Source organism: Eucyclogobius newberryi, unplaced genomic scaffold, assembly GCF_026437365.1.
Source record: "Eucyclogobius newberryi isolate DKJ021-1_F unplaced genomic scaffold, fEucNew1.0.hap1 SCAF_7, whole genome shotgun sequence".
Lineage (NCBI taxonomy): Eukaryota > Metazoa > Chordata > Actinopteri > Gobiiformes > Gobiidae > Eucyclogobius > Eucyclogobius newberryi.
This window is the reverse complement of record NW_027316389.1, coordinates 4,853,254-4,865,305: the sequence shown is the minus strand read 5'-3', so window position 1 is coordinate 4,865,305 and position 12,052 is coordinate 4,853,254. Positions and strand designations below refer to the sequence as shown.

At 48.8% G+C, this 12,052-nt stretch overlaps 1 protein-coding gene across 1 annotated transcript in view; it reads right to left on the bottom strand.

The window, feature by feature from the left end:
• Window positions 1–284: 284 nt before the first annotated feature.
• tes (testis derived transcript (3 LIM domains)) overlaps window positions 285–12,052 on the bottom strand; it is a 34,372-nt gene continuing 22,604 nt past the window's right edge. Inside the window, exons 4-8 of the mRNA XM_072435541.1 lie at window positions 10,818–11,599; window positions 8,204–8,659; window positions 6,626–6,841; window positions 3,996–4,154; window positions 285–959 (exon numbers count right to left, since the gene is read on the bottom strand). Coding sequence (XP_072291642.1) covers window positions 768–959; window positions 3,996–4,154; window positions 6,626–6,841; window positions 8,204–8,659; window positions 10,818–11,599 — 1,805 coding nt within the window. The 3' untranslated portion in view covers window positions 285–767. The remainder of the gene's footprint in view (window positions 960–3,995; window positions 4,155–6,625; window positions 6,842–8,203; window positions 8,660–10,817; window positions 11,600–12,052) is intronic.

The window sequence follows — 12,052 nt, the reverse complement described above, 5'->3', positions numbered from 1 at the left end:
GGGTCTCGGGGGTCATGAGTCACGGGGGTCTCGGGGGTCATGAGGGTCTCGGGGTCATGAGGGTCTCGGGGGTCATGAGGGTCACGGGGGTCTCGGGGGTCATGAGGGTCTCAGGGGTCATGAGGGTCTCGGGGGTCATGAGGGTCACGGGGGTCTCAGGGGTCACGAGGGTCTCGGGGTCATGAGGGTCTCGGGGGTCATGAGGGTCACGGGGGTCATGAGGGTCTCAGGGGTCACGAGGGTCTCGGGGTCATGATCTGGAGTTAGAAAAGCGCAGAACACAGTTTGATCAAAGTGCACTTTATTGGCAGCAGAACTTTGACTTGACATTCAACACTGACTTGGAAGAACTTGGACTTTCAATTTAATCCCGAGCGTGAGAAGCATTTCATTTATCTTTATATCAGAAGTAAAAAATATATTTAAAAAAGGTGATTTTGGATCAGCAAAAGATCGTTTTAAAAAATGAATGTGAAGAAAAGAAAGAAAGAGAAAGAGAAGAGGAAAAGTCCACAGTGTTTAGGCACTAACTCCAGAACAGTGAGAGGTTTAACTAGTGCTAGTTAGTTAGGTTAGTCCTGCTCCTGTTCCTGGTCCCGTTCTGGTCTCGTTCTTGGTTCCTGGTCTCATTATTGGTTGCTGGTCTCGTTCCTGGTCTCGTTCCTGGTTCCTAGTCTCGTTCCTGGTACCGTTCCTGGTTCCTAGTATCGTTTCTGGTCCCGTTGTTGGTCTCGTTCCTAGTCTCGTTATTGGTTCCTGGTTCCCTTCTAGGTGACGACTTTCTTCTTGCAGTCGACGGAGCAGAAGAGGTGGTTCTGAACGGCCATGAAGCGTTTTCCCATCAGGCACTGGGAGCAGCCGGAGCACAGGAAACACTCGGGCTGAGCGTGCCAGCAGTGGGCGCCGTAGGACACTCTCTGAGCCTCCGGTTCAATGGGAGAATGACACGAGGCGCATTTCTGAGAGAGAGAGTCACAAAATGAGAGCTACTACTGCTGAGATCTACTAATGCTACTACTACTACTGCTGAGAGCTACTAATGCTACTACTACTACTGCTGAGAGCTACTAATGCTACTACTACTACTGCTGAGAGCTACTAATGCTACTACTACTACTGCTGAGAGCTACTAATGCTACTACTACTACTGCTGAGAGCTACTAATGCTACTACTACTACTGCTGAGAGCTACTAATGCTACTACTACTACTGCTGAGAGCTACTAATGCTACTACTACTACTACTACTACTACTACTGAGAGCTACTAATGCTACTACTACTACTGCTGAGAGCTACTAATGCTACTACTACTACTACTACTACTACTGCTGAGAGCTACTAATGCTACTACTACTACTACTACTACTACTACTGAGAGCTACTAATGCTACTACTACTACTGCTGAGAGCTACTAATGCTACTACTACTACTACTACTACTACTACTGAGAGCTACTAATGCTACTACTACTACTGCTGAGAGCTACTAATGCTACTACTACTACTGCTGAGAGCTACTAATGCTACTACTACTACTACTACTACTACTGAGAGCTACTACTACTAGTGCTGAGAGCTACTAATGCTACTACTACTACTACTACTACTACTACTGCTGAGAGCTACTAATGCTACTACTACTACTACTGCTGAGAGCTACTAATGCTACTACTACTACTACTACTACTACTACTGAGAGCTACTAATGCTACTACTACTACTACTACTACTACTACTGAGAGCTACTAATGCTACTACTACTACTACTACTACTACTAGTGCTGAGAGCTACTAATGCTACTACTACTACTGCTGAGAGCTACTAATGCTACTACTACTACTGCTGAGAGCTACTACTGCTACTACTACTACTACTACTGCTGAGAGCTACTACTGCTACTACTACTACTACTACTGCTGAGAGCTACTAATGCTACTACTACTACTACTACTGCTGAGAGCTACTAATGCTACTACTACTACTGCTGAGAGCTACTACTGCTACTACTACTACTACTACTGCTGAGAGCTACTAATGCTACTACTACTACTACTACTGCTGAGAGCTACTAATGCTACTACTACTACTACTACTACTACTACTACTACTACTACTACTACTACTACTACTACTACTACTACTACTACTACTACTACTACTACTACTACTACTACTACTACTACTACTACTACTACTACTACTACTACTACTGCTGAGAGCTATTAATGCTACTACTACTACTACTACTGCTGCTACTAATGCTACTGTTGCTAATGCTACTACTGCTACTGCTAATATTACTACTGCTAATGCTGCTGCTGCTGCTGCTAATGCAGTAGTAGTAGTAGCAGTAGCATTAGCATTTGCAGCAGCATTAGTAGCAATTGAAGTAGCAGTAATATCTGCATTAGCAGTAGTAGCATTAGCAGCAGCAGTAGCTTTAGCAGCAGAAGCAGTAGTAGCAGTAATATTTGCGTTAGCAGTAGTAGCATTAGCAGTAGTAGCTTTAGCAGCAGTAGCATTAGCAGCATTAGCATTAGCAGCAGTAATATTAGCATTAGCAGTAGTAGCATTAGCATTAGTAGCAGTAATATTAGCATTAGCAGTAGTAGCATTAGCAGTAGTAGCAGTTGCATTAGCAGCAGCATTAGCAGTAGTAGCATTATAAGCAGTAGCATTAGAAGTAGTAGCAGTCGCATTAGCAGTAGTAGCAGTAATATTAGCAGTAGTGGCAGCAGCATTAGCAGCAGTGGCATTAGCAGTAGTAGCAGCATTAGCAGTAGTAGCAGCATTAGCAGTAGCGGCATTAGCAGTCGTAGCATTAGCAGTCGCAGCAGTAGCAGTAGCAGCAGTGGCAGCATTATCAGTAGCAGCATTAGCAATAGTAGCAGTAATATTAGCATTAGCTAGTTAGTAGTATTATCAGCATTAGCAGTAGTAGCAGTCGCATTAGCAGCAGCAGTAGTAGAAGAATTAGCAGCCGCATTAGCAGCAGCAGAAGCAGTATTTCGGCCCTCACCATGGCGTAGTTGTTCATGTAGCATTAGCAGCAGTATTAGCATTAGCAGCAGATCTGCCCTCACCATGGCGTAGTTGTTCATGTAGCATTAGCATTAGCAGTAGCATTAGCAGCAGCAGTATTTCGGCCCTCACCATGGCGTAGTTGTTCATGTAGCAGTAGCATTAGCAGCAGCAGTAGCATTAGTAGCAGCAGCAGTATTTAGGCCCTCACCATGGCGTAGTTGTTCATGTAGCATTAGCAGCAGCGTTAGCATTAGCATCAGTATTTCGGCCCTCACCAAGGCGTAGTTGTTCATGTAGCATTAGCAGTAGCATTAGCAGCAGCATTAGCAGCAGCATTAGCAGCTGTATTTCGGCCCTCACCCATGGCGTAGTTGTTCATGTAGCATTAGCAGTAGCATTAGCAGCAGCATTAGCATTAGCAGCAGTATTTCGGCCCTCACCATGGCGTAGTTGTTCATGTAGCATTAGCAGTAGCATTAGCAGCAGCATTAGCATTAGCAGCAGTATTTCAGCCCTCACCATGGCATAGTTGTTCATTTAGCATTAGCAGTAGCATTAGCAGCAGCATTAGCATTAGCAGCAGTATTTCGGCCCTCACCATGGCGTAGTTGTTCATGTAGCGTTAGCAGTAGCATTAGCATCAACAGTAGCATTAGCAGCAGTATTTCGGCCCTCACCAAGGCGTAGTTTTTCATGTAGCATTAGCAGTAGCATTAGCATCAGCAGCAGTATTTCGGCCCTCACCATGGCATAGTTGTTCATGTAGTATTAGCAGTAGCATTAGCAGCAGCATTAGCATTAGCAGCAGTATTTCGGCCCTCACCATGGCGTAGTTGTTCATGTAGCATTAGCAGCAGCATTAGCATTAGCAGCAGTATTTCGGCCCTCACCAAGGCGTAGTTTTTCATGTAGCATTAGCAGTAGCATTAGCAGCAGCAGTAGCATTAGCAGCAGTATTTGGGCCCTCACCATGGCGTAGTTGTTCATGTAGCAGGGCTTGCACACCGGCTTGTCGTTCTCCATCACGTACGTTTCTCCGGCTAAAACACAGTCACAGTCGAAACAGCAGAAGTGTTTGAGGTGCCAGTCCTGCCCCTCGGCCTGCGTGTACTCGTTACTGAAGATCAACTGTAAACACACAACATGCGTGTACTCGTTACTGAAGATCAACTGTAAACACACAACATGCGTGTACTCGTTACTGAAGATCAACTGTAAACACACAACATGCGTGTACTCGTTACTGAAGATCAACTGTAAACACACAACATGCGTGTACTCGTTACTGAAGATCAACTGTAAACACACAACATGCGTGTACTCGTTACTGAAGATCAACTGTAAACATACAACATGCGTGTACTCGTTACTGAAGATCAACTGTAAACATACAACATGCGTGTACTCGTTACTGAAGATCAACTGTAAACATACAACATGCGTGTACTCGTTACTGAAGATCAACTGTAAACATACAACATGCGTGTACTCGTTACTGAAGATGAACTGTAAACACACAACATGCGTGTACTCGTTACTGAAGATCAACTGTAAACATACAACATGCGTGTACTCGTTACTGAAGATGAACTGTAAACACACAACATGCGTGTACTCGTTACTGAAGATCAACTGTAAACATACAACATGCGTGTACTCGTTACTGAAGATGAACTGTAAACACACAACATGCGTGTACTCGTTACTGAAGATCAACTGTAAACACACAACATGCGTGTACTCGTTACTGAAGATCAACTGTAAACACACAACATGCGTGTACTCGTTACTGAAGATCAACTGTAAACACACAACATGCGTGTACTCGTTACTGAAGATCAACTGTAAACACACAACATGCGTGTACTCGTTACTGAAGATCAACTGTAAACATACAACATGCGTGTACTCGTTACTGAAGATCAACTGTAAACACACAACATGCGTGTACTCGTTACTGAAGATCAACTGTAAACACACAACATGCGTGTACTCGTTACTGAAGATCAACTGTAAACATACAACATGCGTGTACTCGTTACTGAAGATCAACTGTAAACATACAACATGCGTGTACTCGTTACTGAAGATCAACTGTAAACATACAACATGCGTGTACTCGTTACTGAAGATGAACTGTAAACACACAACATGCGTGTACTCGTTACTGAAGATCAACTGTAAACATACAACATGCGTGTACTCGTTACTGAAGATGAACTGTAAACACACAACATGCGTGTACTCGTTACTGAAGATCAACTGTAAACACACAACATGCGTGTACTCGTTACTGAAGATCAACTGTAAACATACAACATGCGTGTACTCGTTACTGAAGATCAACTGTAAACACACAACATGCGTGTACTCGTTACTGAAGATCAACTGTAAACATACAACATGCGTGTACTCGTTACTGAAGATCAACTGTAAACATACAACATGCGTGTTCCCCGCACACGTCTCAGCGCCCCCTTGTGTCCCCCGTTCCCCGCACACGTCTCGGCGCCCCCCTTGTGTCCACCGTTCCCCGCACACGTCTCGGCGCCCCCTTGTGTCCCTCGTTCCCCCACACACGTCTCGGCGCCCCCCTTGTGACCCCCGTTCCCCACACACGTCTTAGCGCCCCCTTGTGTCCCCCGTTCCCCGCACACGTCTCGGCGCCCCCCTTGTGTCCACCGTTCCCCGCACACGTCTCGGCGCCCCCTTGTGTCCCCCGTTCCCCGCACACGTCTCGGCGCCCCCTTGTGTCCCCCGTTCCCCGCACACGTCTCGGCGCCCCCTTGTGTCCCCCGTTCCCCGCACACGTCTCAGCGCCCCCTTGTGTCCCCCGTTCCCCGCACACGTCTCGGCGCCCCCCTTGTGTCCACCGTTCCCCGCACACGTCTCAGCGCCCCCTTGTGTCCCCCGTTCCCCGCACACGTCTCGGCGCCCCCCTTGTGTCCCCCGTTCCCAGCACACGTCTCGGCGCCCCCCTTGTGACCCCCGTTCCCCACACACGTCTTAGCGCCCCCTTGTGTCCCCCGTTCCCCGCACACGTCTCGGCGCCCCCCTTGTGTCCACCGTTCCCCGCACACGTCTCGGCGCCCCCTTGTGTCCCCCGTTCCCCGCACACGTCTCGGCGCCCCCTTGTGTCCCCCGTTCCCCGCACACGTCTCGGCGCCCCCTTGTGTCCCCCGTTCCCCGCACACGTCTCAGCGCCCCCTTGTGTCCCCCGTTCCCCGCACACGTCTCGGCGCCCCCCTTGTGTCCACCGTTCCCCGCACACGTCTCGGCGCCCCCTTGTGTCCCTCGTTCCCCCACACACGTCTCGGCGCCCCCCTTGTGTCCCCCGTTCTCCACACACGTCTTAGCGCCCCCTTGCGTTCCCCGCACACGTCTCGGCGCCCCCTTGTGTCCCCCGTTCCCTGCACACGTCTCGGCGCCCCCTTGTGTCCCCCGTTCCCCGCACACGACTCGGCGCCCCCTTGTGTCCCCCGTTCCCCGCACACGTCTCGGCACCCCCTTGTGTCCCCCGTTCCCCGCACACGACTCGGCGCCCCCTTGTGTCCCCCGTTCCCCGCACACGACTCGGCGCCCCCTTGTGTCCGCCATACCTCGTCGCAGCCGGCGCACCGCGGCTTCTCGCTGTCTCCATAGTGACGGCCGCAGAACATCTTTCCCTTCTTCCAGAAGTAGATCATGTCGACGAGCAGCTGGGAACACGTGACGCACACGAAGCAGCCTGGGTGCCACATCTTATCGTAGCCGGCTCGCTCGGCGTAAACGGCGGGATCGCCCACTCGCATCGGCTCATGGCACTGGTGACACGTCTGCATGGGACAGAGGGACAGAGAGACAGAGGGTCAGAAGGACGTTTGTCTCCTTTAACATTTCATTTCAATCGTCAACAACAAACAGTCAATATTTGGCTCATTTTCTCTAATTGCAGCAGGTTTTTGATGTGTAAACGACAGATGAAAGTCAAGCTCCGCCTCTTTCACCTTCAGCTCTGAAAACTCTAAACCGCCTCATGGACGTTCACCTCGGACCAGAGTGTGAGTGTTTCATATGAGGGACGGTCTACCGCATTTTCTGGACTATAAGTCGCGTCATAGTTTTGGCCGGGGTGCGACTTATACTCATATACTTGTACTCATATACTTGTACTCATATACTTGTACTCCGGAGCGACTTATGTGATATTATTGGATATTTTCACACTTGCGACTGCATTTCATACTCCAGTGCGACTTATATATGTTTTTTTCTTCTCTATTATGCATGTTTTGGCTGGTGCGACTTATACTCCAGAACATACGGTACTTGCACTCGTTGTAAGAGTTTAAAGTGCAGGACTAACGCGTTTCATCCAGAATAAAACACATTTACACAGTTGGTTCTGAAGTACTGCTGGATTCCTGGAGTTGAACCACACTTTGAGCTTGAACATGTGAAAAATGAATCCCGAGGTGATCAAAAGCATGTTTAAAAGCCAATTAAGGCCACAGTTATCTTATTACTTGGTTTACGGATCCGCCGCACTTAGATTACGTAAAATAAAACCTCCCGCCCCAGCACCTAAACCAGACCCGGTTCAAAAGGACCTTTAAAAGCCAATTAAGGCCACAGTTATCTTATTACTTGGTTTACGGATCCGCCGCACTTAGATTGTTGATTTCTACAATATAAATAAAATAACATATATATATATATATATATATATATTTTTTTTTTTTTTTTATAAAGTACCGCCGACAACGCAAAATAGCATTAAATGAAATATAAAAAGCTGCATTAAGTCAAAAGATAAGAGCACGTGAAGCAATTTTTTGTCAAAATCCTGCGTGAGTCTGTGGCCCCTGCGCGCGGCCCCGGGAGCATGAGAAGACGCGCAAATACACATTTTTCTCCGGCTTATTTTGCCGTGACTATAAGAGTGCACACTTAGAAGCGTCAATGCAAAACAGGCTAAATCTCCTGTTACACTCACCTGCGGTCCCCCCCCTCCTTCTCCAGTGGTGCCTTTTGGGTACCCGGAAGAAAACATCTTTTGAAATTGAAATGATATCTATATTTCGCCCGCCTGTTCAATATATTTCATTTAAAAATCTGTAAACAAAGTAATAAAATAACTGCGGCCTAATGAAACAGGAATGCATAATATGTCACAAAAATACAAAGCGAGCACTTACAAAGTTCTGTTGAGCTCCTGCTGCTAAAGCTCCTGCTGCGGCCGCCGTGCCCAGACTCCCTCCTCCTCCTCCCAGACCAGACCCAAGACCAGACCCAGGACCTCCAGACCCAGGACCTCCAGACCCAGGACCTCCAGACCCAGGACCTCCAGACCCAGGACCTCCAGACCCAGGACCTCCAGACCCAGGACCTCCAGGCCCGAGCTCCCCTCTGCCCGCTGCCAGTGCCACGTCCTGGGGCAGGGACACGTCGCCGACGCCCAGGGCCTCGTCCTTGTACTTGCGCACGTACTGCTGCATCTGCTTGACCTCGGCGGGGCTCAGCTCGTGGCACTTGTCCGGGTCCTGGTCGTGCTCCGGGAGCTGCCGGGCCATCTGCTGCCGCCGGTACGCCGCACCCGCCGTGCCGGCGATCGGGCGCCGCTCGGGGGGCAGCAGCTCGATGTAACGGATCGCCTGAAGAGAGGGCGAGAGAGAGAGGGGGGGAGAGAGAGAGGGCAGAATGAGACGGTCTGAAGCAGAGAGACATGGAGCGAGGGGAGGCGGAGCTACGAGGCGTGGAGCGAGGGGAGGCGGAGCTACGAGGCGTGGAGCGAGGGGAGGCGGAGCTACGAGAGGCGTGGAGCGAGGGGAGGCGGAGCTACGAGGCGTGGAGCGAGGGGAGGCGGAGCTACGAGGCGTGGAGCGAGGGGAGGCGGAGCTACAAGGCGTGGAGCGAGGGGAGGCGGAGCTACGAGGCATGGAGCGAGGGGAGGCGGAGCTACGAGAGGCGTGGAGCGAGGGGAGGCGGAGCTACGAGAGGCGGGACGCGGGGCAAACCAAGGCTAAATGTCCCTCGTGTCCTTCAGGGGAAAGTTGTGTCTAAAACGTGAAGACAAAACAAGATGGAGGAAGTTTCAGTCTCTAAAGATGAAGCAACAGAAGCGACTCATTTAGATGCATTTATTTATCAAATGTATCATAATTAAGTTAAGTTAAAGCAAAGTTTTTGTCTCATTGCTCGTCTTCACTCATCGTCTGTCGGGGACAAAAAACAAGCTTTTTACAAGACAGAAAGTTGATGAAAACGTTTTAACGATCACGATGTGAAGAGCGATGTTGTGATGTATTAAACAGTTTCACGGGCGATAACGACTCCACAGCCTCAATAACTGTTGCAGAATGAATAAGAACGGCTCCAGAGCCAAAAGTGTAAATAACATGAACAAGAGTCACGATTATTCATATTCAGGAAATACATTTGAATAGTTTTGCCCGACTTAAAAAATGTATAATAAATTAACAGCTGAACTGCCTTTCAATAACTTTACCTTACATATCCTGAACGCACAATATTAGTATTTTTCCATCCATCCATTTTCTACCACTTGTTCCCTTTCGGGGTCGCGGGTGACTTTGGGCCTTAGGCGGGGTGCACCCTGGACAGTGGCCAACTCGTCGCAGGGACAACACAGAGACATAGACATACCAGACAAACATTAACACATGCATGTGTTTGGACAGTGGGAGGAGCCAGAGAACCCACGGTAACACGGGGAGAACATGCAGACTCCACCCAGAGAGATCATGTGATGTTGGTCTGGTCCAGGAATCGAACCCATGATCTCCTTGTTGGGAGGCAGGAGCGCTAACCGCCATAGTGCATTGTGCCGTATTTTAAAATAATTAATTAATTTATATTATATTTATTATTTTATTACGACTGATTTATTTTATTGTTTTTGTTTTAATTTATTGATTTGTATTTTATTTATTATTATTTTTGTATCATGATTATAAATTATATTGTTTTAAAATGAACAAATGGACTAATAAACGTAGATAACTTAAGGATTTAGATGCAACAGCAGGTCGTGAGTGTGGCGCCCTCTTGTGGCGCCGCTGGGAAAAGCGTACTGCAAATGTACTCAAGCAAAAGTAAAGTAAAGTAGTACAGCCGCTAAAACTGTGCTTAAGTAAAAAGTACAAATGAAAAATACTATTCAATTAGAATCAAACATTTTGGGGTGAATCTAAAACTGGGGTGTCCAAACTTTTTTTCACCAAGGGCCCCATTTTGACACTTAAACAGGGCAGAGGGCCCCAAACAACTTGACAATGTCGAATTTGTTGAATGACAAAGTGAATCATTCGAAATGTTTCATTTGACATGATTGCGATGAGCCTCAACACCTTTAATTACAGCTAGAACATTCATAATAGTTTGTATAACATCAATATGCCTGAATTTCCCCAAATTCAGAGTAAAAAGTACTTTTTGTTGTTTAGCAGGAAGCCGGAGGGCCAAGGAAAAATGGTCTGAGGGCCGCATTTGGCCCCAGGGCCTTAGTTTGGACATGCCTGATCTAAACCAACTTAAAAAACACTTCAATTAAAAAACACTTCAATTAAAAAACACTTACTAAAATGGATGGATAAATTGATTATTTGAGTTAAATTGGCTTCAGTTTTGGGTCAAAACCAAACGAAAGCTCAAACTAGTGTCGGTCAGACTTAGATTTAACGTCTGTGTAAAGCTCGTTCTCACTTAGAATTAAATCAAACTAAATCAAACTGAAATGAAAACTGTGGTGAGTCAATACGATGAAACCTTCTCCCGGTAAAAGCGTCTCACCACGTGTTTGTTTGCGACCGGAGGCGCCCACTCGAAGGTCACCGACTTCATCGCCGCGTCTTTGGGAACCGGCTGGACCGCGGCGGCCGACGAGACGGCGGAGACCGGCACGGCACTGGCCCTGACCGGGGTGAGGTTCAGAGAGATCCCGCCCGCGCCGAGACCCGGAGCCCCCGCGCCGCCGGGTCCTCTTCCTGCCGACCCAGGACCTCCCGCCCCAGCACCAAAACCTGACCCAGACCCGGCTGTAGACCCAGGACCTCCCGCCCCAGCACCTAAACCTGACCCAGACCCGGCGGTAGACCCAGGACCTCCCGCCCCAGCACCAAAACCTGACCCGGCTGTAGAACCAGGACCTCCCGCCCCAGGACTTCCCGCCCCAGCACCAAAACCTGACCTAGACCCGGCGGTAGACCCAGGACCTCCCGCCCCAGCACCTAAACCTGACCCAGGACCTCCCGCCCCAGCACCAAAACCTGACCTAGACCCGGCTGTAGACCCAGGACCTCCCGCCCCAGCACCTAAACCTGAACCAGACCCGGCTGTAGACCCAGGACCTCCGAAACCCGGCCCGGACCCTGGCGCCGACCCGCCGCTGGCCACGGCGCCGGGGATGGAGCCGGTGGAGGAGCTGACGGAGGAGTAGCCGGAGCTGTAGGCGGACGAGGCCAGAGCGGACGCCGGGACGCTCTGGGCCATGGACGAGACCGGGACACTGATGGTCAGGGACATGTTGGACTGCTGACCCGGGATCCCGTCACGCTTCAGTTTGGCGATCAGACCTGGAAACACGAGCGGGAAACGGAAGAGAAGCTCAGATGTAACGATAAGTCAGGACGGGAAAGAAAACGCCATCAGAAAGACAAAGAAAAGACGAAGCTACAGCTACAGCCACAGCTAAAGCTACAGCTAAACCTAAAGCTACAGCTATAGCTAAAGCCACAGCTAAAGCTACAGCTAGAGCTAAAGCTACAGCTACAGCTACACCTAAAGCTACAGCTATAGCTAAAGCTACAACTAAAGCTAAAGCTACAGCTACAACTACAGCTAAAGCCACAGCTAAGGCTAAACTACAGCTACAGCTAAACTAAAGCTACAGCTAAAACTACAGCTAAAGCTAAAGCTACAACTACAGCTAAAGCCACAGCTAAAGCTACAGCTAGAGCTAAAGCTACAACTAAAGCTAAAGCTACAGCTACAACTACAGCTAAAGCCACAGCTAAGGCTAAACTACA